This window comes from Serinus canaria, chromosome 2 (assembly GCF_022539315.1).
Source record: "Serinus canaria isolate serCan28SL12 chromosome 2, serCan2020, whole genome shotgun sequence".
In the NCBI taxonomy this organism is placed as follows: domain Eukaryota; kingdom Metazoa; phylum Chordata; class Aves; order Passeriformes; family Fringillidae; genus Serinus; species Serinus canaria.
In genome coordinates this window covers 79,211,850-79,234,489 of record NC_066315.1, presented here as the reverse complement: position 1 = coordinate 79,234,489, position 22,640 = coordinate 79,211,850, and the positions used below count along the sequence as shown (strand labels likewise).

The 22,640-nt window shown below is 39.8% G+C and overlaps 1 protein-coding gene across 2 annotated transcripts in view; it reads right to left on the bottom strand.

Moving 5' to 3' along the window:
• The window catches only part of CTNND2 (catenin delta 2), a 633,979-nt gene extending 626,609 nt beyond the window's left edge, over window positions 1-7,370 (bottom strand). For both annotated transcript variants that reach the window (XM_050971546.1, XM_050971545.1), the window contains exon 1: window positions 7,276-7,370. In XM_050971546.1, the coding sequence (XP_050827503.1) occupies window positions 7,276-7,312 (37 nt within the window). In that variant the 5' untranslated portion in view covers window positions 7,313-7,370. The remainder of the gene's footprint in view (window positions 1-7,275) is intronic.
• Window positions 7,371-22,640: the final 15,270 nt, after the last annotated feature.

Sequence of the window (22,640 nt, the reverse complement as noted above, 5' to 3'; positions counted from 1 at the left end):
AAACTTCCATGGTTTGACCAGAATTGCATGCTTTGGAATTTTTTTTATTGAAAAAAACTATGTAATGACACATATTAGGAAGGCCTACATACCTGAGAGTATTAAACAATTGCTTATCAGAATAGTGCATTATGCTTCACAAATATACCATGGCTTCACGACACCAACGATTTTTGGTATCACGAGTCTGCTTTTAATGCCAGTTCTTAAAATGTGTGATTCTAAATTTACCCTTTGATTAGACATGCATGTTTCTAATTAAGCTCAACCTGTCCATTCTTCTTTGAAGAGATTAAAGTCAGAGTCCCCCAAGACTCCTGAGGCTCTGTGCAATAATTTACTTGTTCTTGGTAAAGGCAATAGAAGTCAGAAGTGAAAAATAAGTGCAATAAGCTGCCAAGCTTGTCAGAAACACTTTCAACTAAAAATACATACTACTGAATCTATAAAATCTGTAAGGGACTATCATATTTATTATGGCAGAAAAAAGAGGAATTGGTGTTGCCTATCTCCTATGCAGTCAACTGTAGGATGATGTAAGTCATCAGTAAAACAAAATTATGTGTAGTAGCTAATCCTCAAGGTCTGTGGCAGATTACAACCCCCCCTTTTTTTTTTTCCCCAGAATGGGCCAAACTTTATCATCTGAAAATCATACAGACATAGCTGAGAAAGATCTGGAATTAACCTGGTGAGCTGTAAGCAGGACAGGACTTCCAAACCTTTTACTCAAAATCCTTCTGTTGGGAAGATTAACACAGTTATACATCATAAGTAAAGAAAACAGAAGCCACCAGTCTTGTGTTGCTTTAATTGCAATGAAAATTTTGAGAATGCATTCTATATTTTTGACACTTATAAAGAAGAAATGTGTAGCAGCAGCTCTCTGCTATACAGAGAGAAACACAACTTTCCTAGGCATCATTCTGGGAACAGGCTGTGAGAAGATCAGAGAGAAGAAGAGAAACAATTCTTATCTTAACTTGCTGCACCTGGTATTGTGAACATGTGGAATGTGTAATGGAGATTTGCTTACCAAAGGGTAGTTTCTTAATTAGCCAATGGTAATAGTGTTTTAATTAAAGGACCAATCAAGTACACCTGTAGAGAACTAAGATATAAAAGAGTAATGGGTTTCTTAATAATAATAATAATAATAATAATAATATAATAGAGATTAATCAGCCTTCTGTAATACATGGAGTCTATTCCCAGCTGGGGGCCCCTGCAATGATGGAGATGCACTATCACACTTCCAAGTTTTGTCCTTTGTACCATCAGATGACATACATCAGCATTGCAGTGGAAATCCATGTATATAATCACATTATTCTTTTAACTCTGGTTTCAAAACCATTTGCAGCAAGAATTCTACAACTCATCAATTACTGTCAACCTCCTTCATTAAAACACAAACTTTTTAAAATACCCAGAACTTTTTTGTTCTATTCATTGCATTTCTAAGCACACTAGGTCAGACAAGGTTAGGCACTGAACTGAAGGTTCAGGTTACCATCATGTGGTGATCAAGGATACAGGCATTTCATCAGAAGTACTCAGAAAGTATCAAATATGACTAATCATTTTATTAAATTTTTTCAAAATGCTCAGAGACTAACCTAAATGTTGATTTGTAAGAATTCACTAGATGTACCACTCTGAATTTAGTACCAACACTTGTTAGCAGCCCCAACTCCAACTTCCCATGAGACTTCGATTTCTCCATCACACAGAAGCTCACCTACTAGGGTATCACACCAAGCACAAATTAGATGATGCCATTAGGCACGTTCAAAAAGTTGCCCTGAAGCTTGGCTGGCATAAGAAATGTGAGAAAATGATGGTGTAAATAATGTTTCCAAGTACCTGCTTATATAAAGAACTGACTCTACAAATTCTGGGTGTACAAGACAACAACAAGGTTTGGCAAGACTTACATGTTTAATCCTATGAGGCATTTAATGAGGCATTTTCATTGTTTAAAACCTTTAAGTTTTTGTTTCCTTAGATAATCATTCTCCAACTTAGCCCTCTGCATTCTCACTCTGCTTTTCACTGAATATGAGCATCCATATCTAATGCCATGATATTTTTCACACAAAAGGAAGAACATGAAAAAGCTTTTGCCTTCCTATATGCCAAACAGGTAAAGCAACAGTCAACCTCTTGTCAAGAAGAGCAAATTTTTTTGAATAAGCAAATTTGACTGGGACAACAACAACAACAACCTGCTTTCAAAGAAACCTGATTACTCCCCAGCCAACATGCCAGGATTCAATTCATTTATGCCATCTTCAGAAAAGTTACACTCTTTGGTCCCAGAAATCTAAAACCATGTATACATTTAAAAAACAAAAAACCAAAAAACACCAGGAACAAACAAACAAAAAACTATAGCCACTTATAGATCAGCCAGCATATCAGCCAGCATACAAATTCATGAATTCCAGCATTTAGGTGGAAAACTGTTAAGAAAAACTAAAAAGTTCACATGTTCTGTTTATACACATCCAGTGCATGCTTTCTTGCCTTTCAGATACACAGCTTCCAAAATAGTAGAACTCTCTTGGGAAGCAGGAATTAAAATACCTTGAAGCTCACTGTCTGGAGCCTTGAGCTACCTCTCAGACCATCCTTGCCAGTCACCCTTCCAAAACACTTGCTGGTTCTGATGGAAAGCACGTACTTTTACAGGATGAAGTTTACAACCTATAGTCATCCTAGTGGAGCTAAAAGGTACAGTAATTTTCTACCAGCAGACTGAAAGTTGTTTCTACTTATTTTCCCAAGCATTTTAGTAATTTGAATGAAACTATCTAATATAAATCTGATATAACTGAACATGTAAGGGTTAAGTTTTATTCAGTGGGTTTAAATCAAGAATCTCATCACAATATATATTTACACTACCTGTTTATATCTTTTGGCTCCCTTCAAAAATTCAGCCTTGAAGGGATATTTGGCTACTTAATTGAATAACAACTGACAGTTTTTGAACAGGAGAATGTAAACATGGCTGAAAAAAGAAGATGTTTATGTTACATTAAGCAGGCAAATTTAAGTTACACTGTCAGTAAAAGTAATTATCTTGACCAAAAGGAAGTGGCTCTACTGTGAAGATTTTTGGGAGATGAAGAATTCAGTTTTAATTTGGCAAGGAAAAAAGAGTGGAAGACAAAAACTTGGAAAACATAGGAGGGGAAAATGCAAAAAATCCTCCCTTACAGAATGTTTTACGTAAAGCCCCTTTGAATATCAGATGCTCTTGATTTTGGATGCTACAAGTCAAACTGTACATATTTGTGGCTTCTTAAAATTAAAGTAGAATTAAAACAAGTGGAAAATAATAGTTCATTATATAGTAGAATTATTACAATTAACACAATAAACAAAACCAAAATGTAACATCAAACATGGCTTTTTTATATATGAGTTTTAACAAGTTAACACCATTTTGGCAGCTCTGAGAAGTTCATTAGAAACCTGGGGGTTTCTTGGGGGAGTTTAGGTTGGGTGGTTTGTTTTTTTGGTTTTTTTCCAGAGGCTTTAATAGGCAGCAACCAAAAGGACAACACAATACATTTTGTTCCATGCTTTATATGTCTTGAAGTTATTGTTTATTATTATAATAGAATTTTGTAAAGTAGAATAGGCAGATTAAGAGCCAATAGGATGCACTAGAAGTTACCAAGCCAAGAACAATTTAAACAAATATTAAATGCTTGCTCTCATAGATAATGAAATGTTCCTCTGTTTCTTAGTTCTAGACTAAACCGGCAGTTTATATAGGAAAAAAAATCTATTAACATGGCAACTGGTTTACATAGAAACAAACAGCTTATTTCCTTTTCAATACTATTGAATTTAAATTTTGTCCAGCATAATGCCAGACAATCTGGTCAGGCAATCTGCTTTTACAACCCATTCACTACACAAAGTTAGCACATCCCTAGGGGATTGAAGAAATTGTTTCAGTGTGTCATGGTGCATTCAGATTTCTTTTCAGGTGAGCCTAACTACCAAGAAGCCATCTAGCCAAAGGGTTGTGTGGTCTGCAGTTTGTGAGCAGAAGACTACTTAGCTGTCCTGCATGAAGACTTCCTATTCAAAAATACTTTTCCCAACAATACTTTACCCTTGTTACAAAGGCCAAAAATACAATGTTTTTCCTGGTATATCTTCTGTCATGACAAAAGCAATCTCTTCTTTAAGAGCAAATGCAGTTTAATCCTATTTGAGAGTCATTCTATTACTTAAGAAAATAATTTTTCATATTCAAAACTGCTGCCTCAATTAAGGTAGGTTGTTTATTTGTATGTTATCAATAATTCTACTACTAAACTTAATATTGTGCAGGTAAATAAGCATCCAAAATTGATCCTCTAATAGGATCTTACTGGAAACTTCAAAGAGAGAAAACAATCACCTTAATTTTTGTCAAACCTCAGCTGTAACTTCAAATATCAAACTCTTCCTGACTTACAAGCACAATCAATGAGCATCAAAACCACAGGTCCTTATTTAAGTGAAGAGTACTGTAATAATGCATTGTCCTTATCTTGCTGATACTCCTGAAAACAACTGTTTCTAGGATAGAAACATATGCTTGAAATCCTAACTAAGATATGCTGGAATTTCCACAAGTGATCTGCTCTAAAAATCATATCACACTGAACCATGAAATAGAAAATGTACCTGAAATTTAGTGCAAAATTTAACACTCATGGGTTCCGCTGATTCTGTTATCTGCTCCATTTAAATGCCAATCCACACCCCTACCTAAAAAGGCTTTTTTTAAAACGCTTAAAATAAACTACTCCAGCACTTCCTTCATAGCATAAGTTGATTTTACACGTGTCTTGAGCAACAAATACTCAACACCAAACCATAGTCATTAAATTGCTACCATCCATCAGCAAAGCTAAATTATACAAATCATAATTATGCAAAAAAAATTTTTTTTTTAGTTGCTACTATTTCTATTTTGGGCAACTGTCTGTTAGAGTTCATTATATGAGGATGATATTATCTTGGTATTGCTATCAAAAAAACCCCATAGCAAAAGTGAGAGGCTTGTGTCACTGATGAGCTATTTATTGCTTTTAACATCTGTTAAGGCACCTGACACACAGAACTCGAGAATTGTTGCTGGAGTCCTCTCCCAAATGCATCTTTCTTACAATCCACAAAAAGTGATGCAACTGGCATTTGGAAATAAATGCTTAGCTTCCTACTAGCAGCTTTGTGGGGGTATTTCCCTCGGTAGGTATCCATAGCACAGCCCGCTACTCCTTTTTTTTTCCCAAGCCTCTCTTATATAACAGACTGCAAAAACCATCTCTGAACAATGTGATCAAGATGTGATCTCCTCTTTTGCAACTACAACATTCAACATAATCACATTCAACCCAGTCCCGAGCTATTAATCAACTTCTTACTAATGATGGTGATCGATCGCAAGTTCTCTGCAGTTTTGCAGCTGATAGTCAGTCAAGGCTCCCAAAGGATCATGTCATTCACAGACTGAAAGGAGACAGCTTCACCAACTCAGCTCAGAAATTAGTCTTACAAGGGTATTTGATCATCGTATAATGTTTTGCTTAAACATCACAGTCATTCCAGGTGGTTTGGGTATAGTGTTGGGGCTCCTCCCCAGATAACCTGTGTAAAGGCAACAAAAGCCCTAAAACCCACTCGAGTCTCAGAGGCCCACAAGCAGGGTATACAGCAGCTTTCTCTGGAGACCTGCCCTTAACCCCTTCATGCCACATCATTTATACACTGCCAACTAACTAGGCTGTCTGAAAAAGATAAACCCAGCCTACATGAGTTACATAATCAGTTTTTTTTTTTTTAGACAGGATGAATACATCCTGAAGTACAGAATGATTAAAGATTTTTTTTCCCCTCTCTTGATTTTGCAAGAGACACAACAGACTTACATAAACTCCGTTTAATTCTGGGTTGTCCTCCCTCTGTCTTGAGGTACGTAAGTCTTGACGTACCCTATGGAAAGGTTTCCTACAAAGCACAGCCCAGGCTGACTCACTGTTTTCACTTTACATATAGGCTACCTATAAAGACTTGGAAAATAAACCCGCAATATGAAGTTTTTACTTTACCTTGTTATTGCCAATAAAAAGGCATACATGTTTTAAGGGGCACAGATACCAGTTACTACAGCCACTAAAGTTAAGAGCTGGGTGTTCAATAAGGGACCCTATTCATTTCTAAATATTTCTTCGAAATTTTGGATTTTTCTTTTCTGTAAAGCACAGGGTTAACTGTGACACCCTGAATCCAAACAAAGCACACCCTAACAAAGTATAACAAAATGTAAAAGCACAAGATACTGTGTTACACTCTTCAGTGTATTCGTCCTTCCAGTCCCTCCAGGGGAAATTTACCATGGTTTCTAAAATTATCCCTCTAACGGGTTTTTTCATTTTTCTCCAAGATCCCTGGCCAGATGAATTTGTGTATTACGTGTACTGCCTGTGCCGCTGCACCTCCTTCCTCTGTGGTGACTTGATTCAGCTGAAGCTACAATTTGACCGATCGATGCAAGCACATTACACACCAGAATAAGAGTAAGGTAAGGGTAAAGGAAAGAAAAGCATCTCTTCTTTCAGCCATTAAATATAGATCAACGAAACATCACAGCGCACATCGCGGCTCCCCTCCCCACCCCCTCCGCCCGCTCCTCGAGCTCAAGATTTCGCAGACGGTGGCTTCAAAGGAAGAGCACACACCCCACACACCCCTCCGCGCACACACACACACGCAGAGACACACAGAAACACGCAGCACAGACGTACAGAAACACGCAGCAGCCGTCGCTCGGAGCCGCCCCAGGGCGCGGGCTCCGCGCAGGGCCGGGCGCTGCCCCCGCCCGGGGGTCCCCGAGCCCCTTCATCTTCTTTCTCCTCTTCTTCCTTCTCCCTAGCCCATGACTTCACCGCCGTAACGAGCACATTAGTGCAGGGCGTCGGGAGACACTGTGCCGAGGATGCCCTACATAAGCAACCACTAACGTAGCAAGAAAGGAAGGAAAGCGATGGAGGGGGGAGGCCCGGGAGAAAGAGCCATGAGGAAATATCTCACTTTGTTACCTATCGGCTGAGGGCATTAACACCGCTCCTTGCCGCCCAACCCAGCCTCGCCGAAGGGAGCAGCGCAGGACCCCGCACCAAGAAGAAATATCACGCAGGCGGGAAGGGTGTGTGGGGGGGAGGGGGACGGACCTGGCACCATTACGCTGCCTGTCGTACTCACCGATCGGCGCCGATTCAGCTTGCTTGCTCCCAAACATATACCAAAACCCAAAAGCAAATCCTCAGTCCGCTAAGCGAGAATGAAGCGGGGGAGCGGGGTGGTGGTGGGGGGCGGGGGGGGGCGAGCGACGGCTCCGGGCTTCACCGCAAGGTCCTGACCTTGCCCAGCTGCTGCATCTTCGGCTTGCCCCCCCCCAGGGCGTGCGTGTGAGCCCGTGTGTCCCCGTGTCCGTGCGAGCGCGCCGATCCGGCTCCGAGGGGCTCGGCCGCAGGACAGCTGCCCGCTGGCTGCCGGGGCGAGGAGGGCTCGGCATCCACCGCCCCGCTGCTGGGGCGAGGCGCGGGGCCGCTGCGGCGGCGGCGGCGGCTGGGGCAGGCTGCGCGGCGGCGCCGTAGCGCAGCGCGCCGGGCGGGCGCACCGGCCGCGGGATGTGGCCGAAGGAGACACAGCCGCCGCCGCAGCATCTGCCGCCGCCGCGCTCCCGCCCGCCCTGCCTCCCTCCCTCCCGCCTGCCTCCGCCCCTCCCTGCCCGTCCCCTCCCCAGCAGGAGCGCGCCCGCCGCGGCCGAGCAGCCGGCGCTGGGGGGGACAGAGGGGGGCGGGCGGCCCCGCTACCGATGGGGCGCTGCCGCCTGTGCCGGGCGGGGCTGACGTAGGGCCGGGCCGGGTCCCCCAGCCTCGCCGCAGAGGGGCGCGTCCCCGTGTTCACTCAGACCCCCGCGGCCGGGGGCTCTCTGATTTACTGGGGAAGGGGAGGCAGGGCGGAAGGCACAGGTGTGGGAACGCACCCTGGGGCGGGGGTCGTCTGTGGGGAGCAGCCCCTCGGCGCGGACCGCGGCTCCTGCTGTCGTGGGTTGGGAACTTGAAGTCGGCTAGCCAAAACCGTGACAGTAACAGGGAAGCCAGAGCTCGTTCTCCGGCTCGTGTCTACCTCGGGTCTCTCTTCCCATGCTTGGGAGAAACCTAGGTGGAAATCCTACCGTGTTTTCAGAAGTATTCTTGAGAGCAAATAGGGTAAGGAATATGGAAGTCGTGTTTTACTCCTGCGCACGCTTAACCCTTCGTTGAGAAACTTGTGTGGAATGCAATTGCAGCACTCACCTGAAAGTTGCCACTCCACGGCTCCTTTCAACTCGCCGCTCGGAGTTTTGGTACCTGAACAAAACCAAACAATTTTTTGGGGTTGTTGCCCGGGGTAACCTCTGCTAATTCACGCTCGCAGCGGGCTGAGCATCAGCGCAGCACTGGGGACAGCTACAAGCGCGGCCGAGGCGCCCGGCCAGCGCCTACAGCCGGTCCATGTGTTGCCCAAAACCGCGGTCCCAGCCCCTGCCCCGCAGGGAGAGACCCGCCTCTTCCCGGGCGCTATGGGTGGCCAGGCGGGCCGCTCCCGCGGGACACGGCGCTCCCATCCATCCTCCCTGCACCTCTCCAGCCCCGCACCGCGCGGATAAGGCATGCCGGGCCCCGCAGCCGTACCTGCGGCCGGGCTGAGCCCAGGCGGCCGCGTTGCGGGCCGACCGCCGCCACTGGGCTGCACGGCGACTCGCTGCTGCCACCTCTCGCTTGGCCTTCTCGCAGCTTCCTCAAACTCGGCTGCGAGCAGGAGATTCACCGGGCTGAAGATCCTGCTTCTCACCGACGGGTGTTTGCGGCTGTTCCCCCTCCCTTAATGTTACGGGAAGGCCGGAGGCTACGTCTTCCCAGTGCCAGAATGTCTTGTTTTAGGTCACTTCTTAGGGGAGCAAGGGGGTTTATTTCCCTATTAATGGACCATGTAGATGACTAGTATGTATCCTTTCCCTGGGTTAGGTGAAGGTAGCCCATCCACCTGTTACAAAATCAGTAAGTTACAGCTCAGGGTGATTCAGCCTGGCAGCACCCCTCAATGCCAATCCAGATTTTGCCCAACTACTAGGATTACTAGGATTTGTAAAAAGAGAGCCTCTAGGCTCAATCCTAGAGTAAGCCCAAAGCCTCATTGTCAGGTTCTGGTCTGGCAAGGCTTGATGCCTACTGAGTTGCAACTATAGAGGGGAGCTTGCTGGTGGCAGAACACAGTGGCCAATCCAGTCTTGACTCGAGTCGAGAAGCGACCAACTAGCCCATTGTCTGAACATTTGGTTGGACCAAATGTTTTTATTGTCTAATATGTGCAAAACCCTGGGTTTGTGATTCCCAGCCTGAGACAGACATGTAACTCTGAACTAAAAGTAGTGGATCACTCAGTAGTTATCTGGAGTCACTGTCTTACAGTTAAACTTCAAGATGTACTTGATAATAAAATTACTGGGTACCACAGTATCACGTGATCCACCTTCTGAAGCCCAGCCTCTTTTTCAGAGCTGAAAGGTCTTTCTGCCAATAAAGGTAAAGGAGATCAGATGACTACAAGTAGGCTGTGTCATCCTTCCATTCCCCCTCAAATATTCCCATGTAATAGGGACGTTTCGTAGCTCTGGGGACTGTACACATCTGACCTAATTGTAGGATAAGCAGTGTGGGCTAGTGAAGAATGAACCTAAGACATCTGATTCTCTCCACGCTGCAAAGGTTACCCAGCTGGCTATACCAATCTAAGTAGTATGGAAGATGTTTGCCTGGAAGTTAAATATAGTAACAAGAAAGATATATAACAATGTAGACCCTCCGAAGGGAAAGTGAAGCCTGGAGGCATAAGGGTTTTGGAAGAATATGGGAGGTGTCTGAAATCTATTTTCCTCTCACAAAGTTTCCTCCTTTCACATCACAGTTTTGCGTGAGAGGGATTTCATGTCAAGATGCTGCAAGATTCAAAAACATTCTCCTGTTTCTGTCACTTTGCTCCTTGATTCTCCCTGATGCATCACATTTTCAATGTTCCCTGATACCATGTGAGGTCAGAGACAGGGCCAGGACCAAGCCCTGTTTATGGATATGGAGAAACGTATCAAAGGAATTAAATCAGTTTCCATATGACTTTTTACTGCTGTTGCTGCTGTCACAGAGGAAGAGTAAGGCAGATTAGTGAGGGTTTAGAATGTGGAAATCAGTGAAATCAACTTCTGGTAGAGCTTGCATTCCACACAGCTTCTGGAAGAGGTCTGCCAACTTCATTCCCGGTGACTAAACCTCTTCTTCTGACAAGCCAAAAGCATACGTAGGTGGAAGCTCTTCACTTTTTTTGGTCAGCCCCAGAATTCTTGGATATAGACAGTCTGTTTTCTCAGGCTTCTCAGGTCTTTACCCAGAAGTGGTGTATCTATCCTAATCTTTAGTTAACTTCCCTCTAGGGTTTGTTCTAGTTGGAGGTTTTTATTTTTTCCTTGACAAAGAAGAAAACAGAAAAGGAAATTATCATATCAAGGCAGAAATTTTATAGCACGGGTCCTGTAAAAGCATCTTAGCCATTTATATTTGCCTGTTAGATTTGCAAAGGTTCTCGAACCTCCAATTTTTATTTGGTCAAAGTAACAGCAAATAAAAATTTTAGAAAACAAGAAAAAAAAAAAAAAAAGAAGTGATAACATTAATAGAGTTAAATGCAGTTATAGAATTTTCAGATAATTAGTTCTCCAAATGACTGTATTATGAAAAACAATGTCAGTAACAAATTTTTCAAGTTTAAGCTCAGGGGAATAGCTGGTTACCAGTGACATTTTTCCCATCCTGCTAACTAAAAAGATACAGTTTTCTCTGTGAAAAATTTCATCATGAGATAAAGGATGAAGATAGCAGTGGAGGAACCCAAGGAAAAGTCCATTAGTCAACAGCTGAGTCAACAGCCAGGATGAGTAATCTAAAATATGGGATACCTAGATACTAGTTGCGTCTGCATGTTCTGTCTCAAATCATATTTATTTTTTGTTTGATCCCTCTTGGAATGGAGTTTGGAAGCTTGAATTTTTGGACAGAAAGGAAAACATTTCTTTTCTGTTTTGGCTTTCTTTAAGATTATGTTTAAATTTAAATGTATACTTCATATGAAGATTGTTGAGACCCCCTGTCATGTCCAGGTCCAAGCAACTTTTTTTTTTTCACACTGAAGTCAATAGGAACTTTCCATACTAAAAATGTAACTGAAGTGAAACTAGCTATATATAATAGTTTCATGTTTCAGAGAATCTTTAGCAAATCTAGAAAAAAATTGGGAAAACTTTGTTTTGCCCTTTTTTATAAACTGAAAAATCATTCAAGCATGAATAGTTTTTAAGTTTAGAGCAGTATTTCAAAGAAGTTCTTGCAATTACTGTCTTATCCCTTTCTAAGAATTATTTCAAGGTGAAATTATTGAAAGACATTGACAACATCCACCAAAATACATTTCAGATAGGAAAGAACATGCTTCTTGAGTCATGCAGTATGTCTTAATGAAACTAAGCTGGCAAAGAATTCAAATAATTTGTCCAAATTTCTTCTCTTTTATTTGACTTTGATATTATTTTTTAAAAGTCAAATCATCCTTGAATTATAGTAATACTATATGCATTTTCCATTTCTCCTATATTTTTGCACAATATTGTATAACAACAAAGTACCCATAAATCCTGGGATGAGGATTATTTTCTATGCCACAATGATGACATGACAAGAGGAGGTCTGCATGATTGTGTTCTCAAAAGCTTGCATTCTGATCTCATGAAAATGTTTTTTAAACAGAAGTCTCCTAAAGAAATATAAGGTATTTTCAATTCTGAGGCACAGCTGGCTTTGTCTCAGTCTGATTATGAGTAAATTATTGTTGAAGTGCTAAGCTTGACTGGCAATGGGAAGATACAATTGAATTTGTAGTACCTGCAGATTTTGCAAATGAATCTGTATTTGCATTGGGAGAGTTGGTTTTTATGTACTGAAGAAAACTCACACCCCTAGGACCTGACTCAGATTTTCTTATTCCCAGCTTCATCCATTGATGACCAAATGGGCAATAATGAACAAAATCTCTCTGAAGCAGCTGTATTAAAATATTTTTGGGACCAACCTTACTTTAAAAAATCATTGTAAAAATTATTGTTTAGTGAATAGCTGCCTTTGGTTTCCTAAATAATTTGGCATTTTGAGCACGTCAGATTTTCACAAGAAATTATACAAAAGGTTAAAAATTCAATTGAATTCAATGGTGTTTGTCAGTCACGATCAACCAGAGCTCCTATTCAAGGTATAGGAAAGGAACTACATTTTTAATAGTAAAACTTCTTTTATTTTTTCCTGAATAAGGAGTTAGTTGGAGCTCCTTCCTGGAGTTAACTTCACAGAAAAACATGGTGAAAATATTAAGAGGGTAACAGACAATGTAGGTGGTTTTTTCTGATAATTTAAAGAAATCTGATTTGAAGAGGGGTTGGGGTTTTCAGTTTGTGGGCTTTTTGTTGTTTTTTGGTATATTGTTATTTGTAAGATGGAAGGCCAGGAGTTGAAATGAAAATTAGCATAGTGTAAAAACTGTTCTTTTAGCATAGAGTAAAACAAAGTTTACTGTTATAAATTCATATACCCTGTACATGAATAGGTTATACAAAGAGCCGATTGTTCTGAAATAATTTGTAAACATTAACCCCATGAAAGAAAGTAATTTCATTTTGTCTTCATGTTACCCAGTATAACTAGCAGTACAATGCCAACTCGGCTGCAAATTGTAATCTATAGATTGGATATCTTTGAATGTTCAAAACAAGTTTATCTCTATTATTGTCAACTGAAGTGACAAGCCATTCTCAGGATACATCCTTTAATACATTTACAGCTATAAAAGCATTTAGGATTAAGGTATAACACTTACAAAACTATACTGTACTTTTGAATTCTTTTTTTCTATTTTCTGTATTTGTAGATTTATTAAGTCCATCTCAACAAAAAAAAAGACCATCCTGCAAAAAGTCAAGCAGAAATCTTGACACAGATTTAGAAAATGATACTGCTTGAATAAAAATTAGTGAAACCTTGTTACAATTCAGCCCTTCTATGTCTGGGTTTTACTTTGTATCTTTCCACAATGTAAAAGACTGTCAGAGTTCAAGGAACCAGTAGATTGATTATCTAGTTAGACCTCATATTGCATAAGACTGAGATATTACCTACCCTGAAGTCAAAATTAATGACTTGGCATTATGGAATTATGGAATGCTGGGCCATTTTCCAATCTGGGCTCTATTATAATTAGTAAGTATCAGGAAAGATAAAGCTAGTTTTACTTCACTGTTATACCCCATGAACACCATGCTCCAAAAGTGACACACATTTACCTTTTCCAACCAGTGTGATTTTAATTTTCTGGAGAGCCTTGGTGTGTTTTCCCAGTGCTCAGAAGAGCTTCTTGCCTGACCCTTTTTCAGAACCTTACTCTAAATTTAATTTGCTAGTTTCACTAACAACTCTTATGAAAACCCGCACCTCTGAAGCTCCATGGGTATATAGCCATTAGCAAGGACAACTTAAAAGAATTGTCTCCCTGTGAGGCATGCACATGAGTGTTTCAGTGTACAGGAAGACACCTGGTAATATTCCCCATACCTGAAGTTTTTTGGGTATCCCACTGGTGCATTCAAATTGTTTGCCCCACCCACCAGTGGCACCAAGGCTGAAGTCACAGTGGGGGCTGTCTGGAGAGCCCTGATGCCAGTGTGGACACAAGGCCCTCCAGGATATCCCGTACATTTTGAGGCCCAAAATACTTCATTTCATTTTGTTACTCAGCTGAACTGTTCTGACTTTATAGTTGTGAAGACATTGCTTTACACTTTGACCTGATAATTTTCTCTGTCAGGCCTCAGTTCACCTCAAAATAGGTTTGACTGTGTCAGATCATCTGGTTCATGCCTGCTACCCAGATTTACCATTTTTTTCTACAGGCTTTCTTGCATAATTGCCTATTTCTGGTCCTATACATGATTTGTAAAGAGGTGTGTTTGTCATCAGCCTGTAGAGTTTTCAGCAGCAAGCTTACTTCTACAAACTAAGTTGTTTAGAAAAAATAAATTTCAGCAACGAAGGAGGACCAGTTGCTGCAGTGCAAAAGGGTTGAAAGTCTGACTGTGCAATGGATGAGTACAATACTGAATTTTTCCTATGACAGTTTACAACATCATGCTTTTCTGTCTTGGAAACTAGATATTTACAATGATGTTTTAAAAATGGAAATAGTAAAAAAATCTGTGACACAACATTTAAACAATTATAAATTGTTCAGCTTGGTAGCATTCTTAAAGTCTGTTGCTGTCTCATGTTCTTTGTGATAGTTTCCAGCACATTTTTTAAGTGCATCAAGAAAATACATGGGCAGGATGTGTTTTTTCTCATTTCCTGTTCTACTCCTGTTCTTTCAATTTCAGGGTAAAGGATTTTGAAGGAAAACTTGAGTTTCTTACCCTATGCTTTTTCAGCAGAAAAATGAACTGCTTATTTTCATGTAATCCTGTTATGTAAATCTCTGTATTACTGCACACCTGACCTCCCTTGTGGTATTTTTAACTTAGGGAAAACAGAAAGATATGTTTTATCAGCACCACCTGCTAAAATTACAAAGGAAAAGATAACTGTGTTTAGTATTTTCTTACCTTTTATGAAAGAAGAAATAAATGAAAGTAATAAGCTGTAAAGCAGTACCAATTTCAAAGAGAGAAATAGGATGTTTTATGATCCTAATGTAAAAAGTTTATCATCACTAATGTCATTTATCAATTACTTATTAAAATACATTTATATAAATTTATGTAGTCAGTAATTTTTGCTAAATTTTGAAATTTCCACAACTTCTACTGTGGCTATACATTATGAAAACAACTGTTGCTGTTCAAAAGTAACATAGTCAGTCCCAGCAGAAGTCCTTTTGGAAAGACACTGAAAGTATACTGTGACAACTCTGATGAGCTCAACAGCAAGAATCCATTTAAAGGGGTAAAGCCTTTTAACCGAGTTACAAAAAATCTTTGACATTTCCCTTGTGAACTCTGTCCCTAAAGTAAATTACTTTTGTTGCATACAGAGTTCAGATGGTAAGTCTTCTCTTTTTTCACTCTGGGATATCAACTTAGAAATCTGTATTAGATTCAGTGACCCTTGGTTATATTTATGTTATTTGTGATGCCTGTGAGATTTTTCAGCTGCTATAAAGCAGCTGAGAGTGGTACTGTGGTTTTGGAAGTTTGAACATATTCTATAGAAAAATACAGGTGAGCAACTATCTATCTTTGGATTCTTTTTTCCTGTTGTTTATTCTAATGAGTGACTGACAATGTAGTGGCCAATTTAACCTAATACTGCATCAAGCAATTGTGTGACACACAGTAGGCTTTGATCTTCAAACACTTTGCATGAGTTTTATGGCTAGACTGTACTTGCACTTTGTTGAGGTAGCTGTTTCTTGTAAAACATGATTAAACCACAAAACAAAATGTAAGAGATGTCAATATGCTGTTATTTCAGTAGTACATAGTGGCTAACCTCCCTTTTCAAAAGCTACAGCTTTCTTTTCATACACAGAGCTCAAAAAAAGAAGAATCATAGAATCACAGAATGTTAAGGAGTGGAAGGCACCTTAAAGATCATCTAGTCTCAACCCCTCTGCCATTCACCTCCCAACAGACCAAGTTGCTCAAGGCCTAATCCAGCCTGGCCTTGAACATGCACGATGCATCCTAATTTCTCTGGTCAACCTGCTCCAGTATCTCACTACCCTCACTGTAAAGAATTTCTTCCTAACATCTAGTCTAAATTTTCCCTTTCATTTTGTAATCATTACTCCTTGCCTCTTTATAGAATGCACTATGGGCTTACAATGGCAAGCATTAATTTCAGCAATTTGTAAATTTTTTCCTTCACTTAGGTTTCATGTGTAGAAGTCACTGTATTACACTGAGGAAAAATACTTTTATCTGTAAAGGATATTTAATTAGTGGTTATTTAGCGACTTGTTCTTGAGATATAATATTACATTAGTCTATTATGAAAAATGTGATCTGGAATCTTTACAGATCTAATAACAATCTCAATATGGTCACAGTCATAGGGATAGCAGACAATTTGTGTGTTTTATATATATATATCTGTATGCATGTATGTATATGAAGTGTTCATTAAAACAGAAGGATGAGGGTCTGGATAGTCTGTTACAGATCCTCACTGAGATGGGATATGTCTGTAGATTCCATACAAGGGATTTCTACTGTTTCACTCATTGAATGGATGTATCAAATGTGTTAGATTAGACTGAGGTTTTCGGATAAGGAGCAACATATAAGCATGATAGAAAAACTCCCCCAATATAAGCAGTGTACTCCAGAATGGGCAAGTATAAAGAGCCATCACAAAATAAACATCTGTGACAGGCAGAATGCCCTGACTATGACTGTTTCACAGGCTTCTCCTCTCCCACTCAGTTTCCCCCCTTATGAGTAACTGGCAAATAAATATGATGTTACTGGAAGATGTAAAGTTGCCCACCAGATGCTGCAGATTAATAGATTTTTTTTTATGAAGAATGGCACAAATTAGGTACTCCTGACCATTTTAGTGATAGTCCTGCCTGCTTTTTCAGCTTAGGCAAGCAGTGGGTGTTCATCATCCTTCCAGAGCAAGAGGGAAGGTTATTCCACTTATATATCAAAGGTGCCTCCTTTGCCCTTAATTTCTTGTCTCTACAGATCTATGCTCACCTGATTTCAATGTTATTGTCTACATCAGCCAACTCTGTCAATCTTTGTTTTGAACTCCCTAACATTCCACTGTCTGTGTCATCCATGGCCTTAAAGCCCCTTAAAGATTCTGACAATGCTTGTTCTTTTCTGAGACATGTGAGACTCTTTCTCCCTATCTGCACCCCTTCTTATCAGTTACAAAAAGTTGATGGAACATCTCCAAAGCCTTGAGTGATTTGTTCAGTTGTGTTCCCTCAATCTGTGAGCTGGGAGATCTGGTTGTAGATATTATCTGGTTGTCTCGCTTATCTCTTTTTCTGGAGGGTCTGTGTATCGAGGTGGGGTTTGTTACTTTTTCTGGTCTTCTCTTTGTTTTTTTCCAACAATATTCTCAAAAAAATGTCCTTACATTACAAATGTCACATATCCAATTATACTTCACACAGCTTATATCTTCTACCCATCCTTACAGTAGTTATCAATATTAACACAATGTTTGAGCAACTGGAGCCCATCTTCTTAGGGTAACTGATTTAGATAAAAACTGTGCCAGTTCTTTTTGTTCAAGTCATTTGTTAAGGGGATTCTGAAGGTAACATCCCCTGGTGCTCTTTCAAGCAATACAATGTATTTTTTGCAGACTCTGAAGAGAGCAACAGCTACATAAAATTACTTTGATTTTACAAAGTATTTTACTGGTAGAAGAAGTGCACTGATATGAAAAGAAGAACACCCCTGGTAACAACAAATAACTAGCCACTTCAATTATACAATAATTTAACACGAAGACTCAAAAACAACTCCAGTCCTGTGAGCTTTAAAAATACTCAATAATCTTCAGATCTTTTAGTGTTGCTTTGACTGCTTTTTTACCACAGCAGCTGAGAGAGTCTGCATATTCTGCACAGAACTCCCAGTATTCAGCAAAAGCTGATAAGCCAAAATATTTTAGCTCCAACCCTCTACTTTTCCCAGGGTATCTTCCTGAGCTCTTCCTAGGTAATCTCCCTGCTCTAGGGCATTATGTAAGAACTTGCTCATGTGACTTCATTTCACTTAATGTTTTTTAGCTGTGACTCAGAAATTATTGAAAAAGCTCAGTTTTCAATAATTATGTTTTCCCACTGAAAGAGAATCCTTGAAGAACATAAACCATTATGTGAAGGAAAAAATAAGACAACAAAGGAACTGGAAAAATTCATCTCAATTTTGATTGATTAAAGTATTTTGACCTATTGTAGACAGTCTGTCAAGATATTCCATGTCCCTCAGCCCCTTCCCAGAGGCAGTTTACCCTTTCTTGTTGTGTCTCCAAGTCACACAAACCAGAGTTGCACTCACCTTAAGGTGTTCAGACTTTTGAATGAGACAAAAATTTGATAGACTTCTTTGATCTAGAGCTCTAGATAGTAAAAGACTGGGGAGGTGGGAATTAAAGTGATTTTGGTCTTTCCAAGAATTACAGCAGGAAAGCAGCCTCCATCCTAGATATAGGAAAATACGTGGATAAATAAAAATAATTTCTGAAAGACATGGCATAGGCCTTTACAGCCTACAAACCTTTAAAACTCCTGTGAAATAATTCACATTGCATAGTACAATACAAAAAAGAACACCTTCCTAGAAACTGGTGATGATTTTATTTATGGCAGATTCCTAAGAATTCAGAGACTGAAGTAATTTTCCTCTAAATTTGATCCTCAAATGCTGAGCCAGCCAGCTAATCTAGAGATCAAATATCCACCAGGTCTACTGCAGATACATTTCAAAACCTCAGGGAAGGAATGGTTGCTTCTGGAGGCAATAGTAAAGAATTATTGTCTAGATAACTATAGTTTTCTGGCATGGTTTACCTACAGAGTGGATATCATCCTTTTCTGAAGTGTATTTAAAACCATTAAATTCCTCCAATTAGATTTTACCTTACTTAAAATATTTAGTGTACATAGATGATATTACATTTCCTCCTTTATTCTTGGTATATGGACAACAGGACTAAGTAACAGGTGCACAGTGTAGGCACATGGATGGCTTAAAACTGCTGTCTTTCAAAAATGATCCTCTGAGAGCAACCTTCTCATGCTTACATAGTTTATTTCTTCCCATAGGACTGACTTCTAACAGGTTGCTTTTCACCTTTTACATGTACAACTGCACATTGCATTTCTAACCATTAAAAACTTTTTCTTAAGTTGTAGGATCATCTCTGCAATTCATCAGTCATTTTGAATTCTAAGTTTATGTTTCAACATGCTTGCAGACTTACCTGATTTTCCATCATCTGTGCATTTAATAAGCTTGTTTTTACTTTAATATCAAATTCATCCATGACAAGATTTAAGTAAAACCAGATTCTGAGAAGACCTCTTCTACTGTGGGCGGTAATTCATTGACAGATAGCCTTCTGATTACAGGTTTCCAAAAAGATTTACACCCACACTGTAGCTGATTTATCCAGATTGTCCTGTAATAAATTTTATCTCCATCATATCTCCCTAACCTGCCTTTAGAGTATCACATAGGGCACCATTAAAAGTTTTTATTATCCTTGTGATATGAAACATATATCTATGTTCCTGTGTTTCCATTCTATCCACAGGTTTCATCACCCCACTGCAGGAGAAAATTATATTGTAATTGACACATTTTATTTTTTTTACAAATCCACATTAGCTGCTATTAATCCTGTAATCTTTCTGTCTCTTGTCTGCTTGGAAATGGTTTAGTTGCTTGTGTCAAGGTGCTCAGGGTCTATTATGAAGCTGAAAAATCTGCAAAATCCCCATTAAATTGTCCAGGTCACTTCTTTAAACTGTTTTTAGGGCATTTAGGCCACATTTTGTCCCTATACATTTTCAAAAATAACTGCTAATAAATGTGTTTATTTCAGCCATAGAATTAAATGTATCAGGCCCAGCTGACTTCCAAACACTTATCTAAATGTATTCACACCTCTTTTCCCCTTGTTCTAGGCTAAGATCTTATCCCACTGGTGTGAAGTAATCAATTATGAAAGCCAGTGATAATTGATGGGGAATTCTGGAAAGGCAAGTTTCAAAAAGGACATGAAATTCATGGGCTTCCTTCACTGCTGGGCAAGGAGCAGGGATTTTTTTCCCACTCTTCTGCTAGCAAGCTGTGCATATGTTATGGGGATAGGTCTTGTCAGTTTCATGGGGTTTATACTTTGGTCTTTTGTTTCCATATATCTCACCTACGTTGTTTTGCATTAATCTTTAGCAATCTGATTTTGTCTTCACTTCCTGGGTTCTTCTTTTGCTTGAAGTAACTGAAGAAGCCATTAGTTACATCGATCGCTTCTTATCCTTCCCCTTCACTGCACTGCAAAATTGTGTGAAAATATGACTACAGCTTAAAAGTCATGTGTGACATGACATTCTTCAGAAGAGGTGATGCCTACTCAGAAGTGAATGTGAAGGATAAAAATGTATCAGAGGGAGATATACAGCTAATAAAGAGCTAATTAGCTTTTTCCAAATCAGACGTACATTTGATTTACATAGCACACAGAAACATTGGAATTGTTGTAGTTTATCAGTAATGTATTTTAAGATTAATATAAACATATTTTCTAGGAGAGCATTAATGCCTTTTTCAGTTTTCACCTGTTTTATAATCCTACAAGTCTGTTTTGCAAACAATGCTAATACCAGTCAATTATACTAGCTGGCATTTGACAAGACCTACAAACACCTAACAAATTACCAACTGAGTCACTACACAGGCAGGCATTTACAGCTATGAACAATGCTACTATTTCTATTTATAGGTGTTTCTGACTGATTTTGTTTTGATTACTTACACACACATGCACATAAGCGGGGCTCATCAGCTCATTGTGACCTCACAGTTGACTCAGTCTGGCAGCTGATGCATCTACAGCAGATCAGCTGTTCCTTTGTTAAAATCTGTCACTACAGCCTATAAAAATTATTATAATTCACATTTCAGAATTCAGTATTTCTGGACTAGGGTGGATGCCCTTATACAGAAAGCATTAAATAGTGTCACTGTTTACATAACAAATGACATCTAACAAGGCACCATATCTTGGTCCTTCACAATTAAAAATACTAATTATACATATAATATGTAGTATATTATGTAATATTAATAATATTTTCAGTTTGAGAAGAAGGGCTTTTAGGGTCCATTTGTCCTCCCATTCTTTTGTGATGTCATCAGAAGAGAGAACTCAAACTTCTGTGTCCTGAGATCCACAGTGAAAGTCCCATAGCACTACAGCACCTCCTTGTAGCCAACAATTTCATTTACTCTATCTTTAGACTCAAGACCATTTATATCTTTCTTTTACTACTGGATTCACCTCTGATGCACTTGATTCAAGAGGTGCAGTTGCTCTTATGCAGAGAAATTCTTTACTATTTCAGGACAACTTGCACAAAACAGCTCTCTACCACACTCCAGCTCCTACCTCATGAAGCTTTTCCCATGCTGAGAAAAACATAAGGAAATGTTACAATAGTGAAGGTCTAAGATGTGTTTCAAATTCACAGAGCTTAGCTTTATAGAGTGTAATACTCCCACAGGCACTGACTGAGAGGAAAAATGAGCCAGGTTCAACTTCTTGTCTTTCTTACTTAGACACTCAAAGACTATGCAGGGGAAGCTAGTCACTAGCTGGTCCCTGCTTTGCTTTTGGGAGGAGTCAGAGCAGAGGCGGTGCTCCAGGATGCTGCTTGTAGCACCTGTGTTGCCTGCTGCTGTCAGAAGCTATTGCTATCACATGGCAGAGCAAATGGGTGAGCCAAGGAAGGCTGGAAATGTCCATCAGCTGACCTCTTCTGTCCTACTGGCAATGAAGGAAGCTGTGGTAAGGGCTCAAAAAGGAAACACTGAGCACCCCAGGAAAACTGGAGAATGCCCAGCACTTCAGACAACTCCCACCTCTGGGAGACCTGGACCTCACACATCACTTGGGCACTCTGGCTGTAACTGCAAAAAAGATAAATGAGCTATGACTGGGCACCAGAAGGGCTGGGATGGAAAAATTGGTAGCACATGTTCTGGACATAGTCAGATGGTGAGGAGTATGCAGCATACACGTAGAGCTGCTTCCACCCTTATTGCAAGGTCTTTTCCCATGTTGTCTGCCTAATTTTTGATGTGGTAGCAAGACTTGGCTCTGATTATATTAGAACAGACATTTTTGTGTTGCAAGATACACTCAGGTATCATTTTGGACACCATTTGGCAGCTCCTAGAAAACAAATAAGGATTCGCAACCTGGACACAAAAATGAAGCTAGCATTATTTTAAAAGGCAAAACATGCTGAAAGGTTTTGCATTTTATGTTTGAAAGCCATCTTATCAGAATGTGCCAGTGGTTAATTTTCCTAGCATTTTATGTGTGTAACATGAAGGGACAATAAAACATTGGGAAAGGTAAAAACAATCAGAGGTTGTAGACCATATGGTGAGGGCAGATCTAGAAGAACAATAAAGTCATCATCCTCTGGCCTTTAATGTTCATTTGTTTTCTGGTTGTTTGTAATGTGCCCTGTGGCAGCATTATAAATCTTCTTCCTGGGTAATAACTCTTACAACTTCTTTTCTTGCAATTACAAAAGGTGTTTTATTTTTATCAGCCATTCCAGACAACACAGATCCTATCTAATGTATATTTGGAGCAGTAAAAAGATTGAGTGTATATGTGTCTCATATAGTGTGATACATAAAATCAAACATTAATAAAGGCTTTTGACAACCTCCA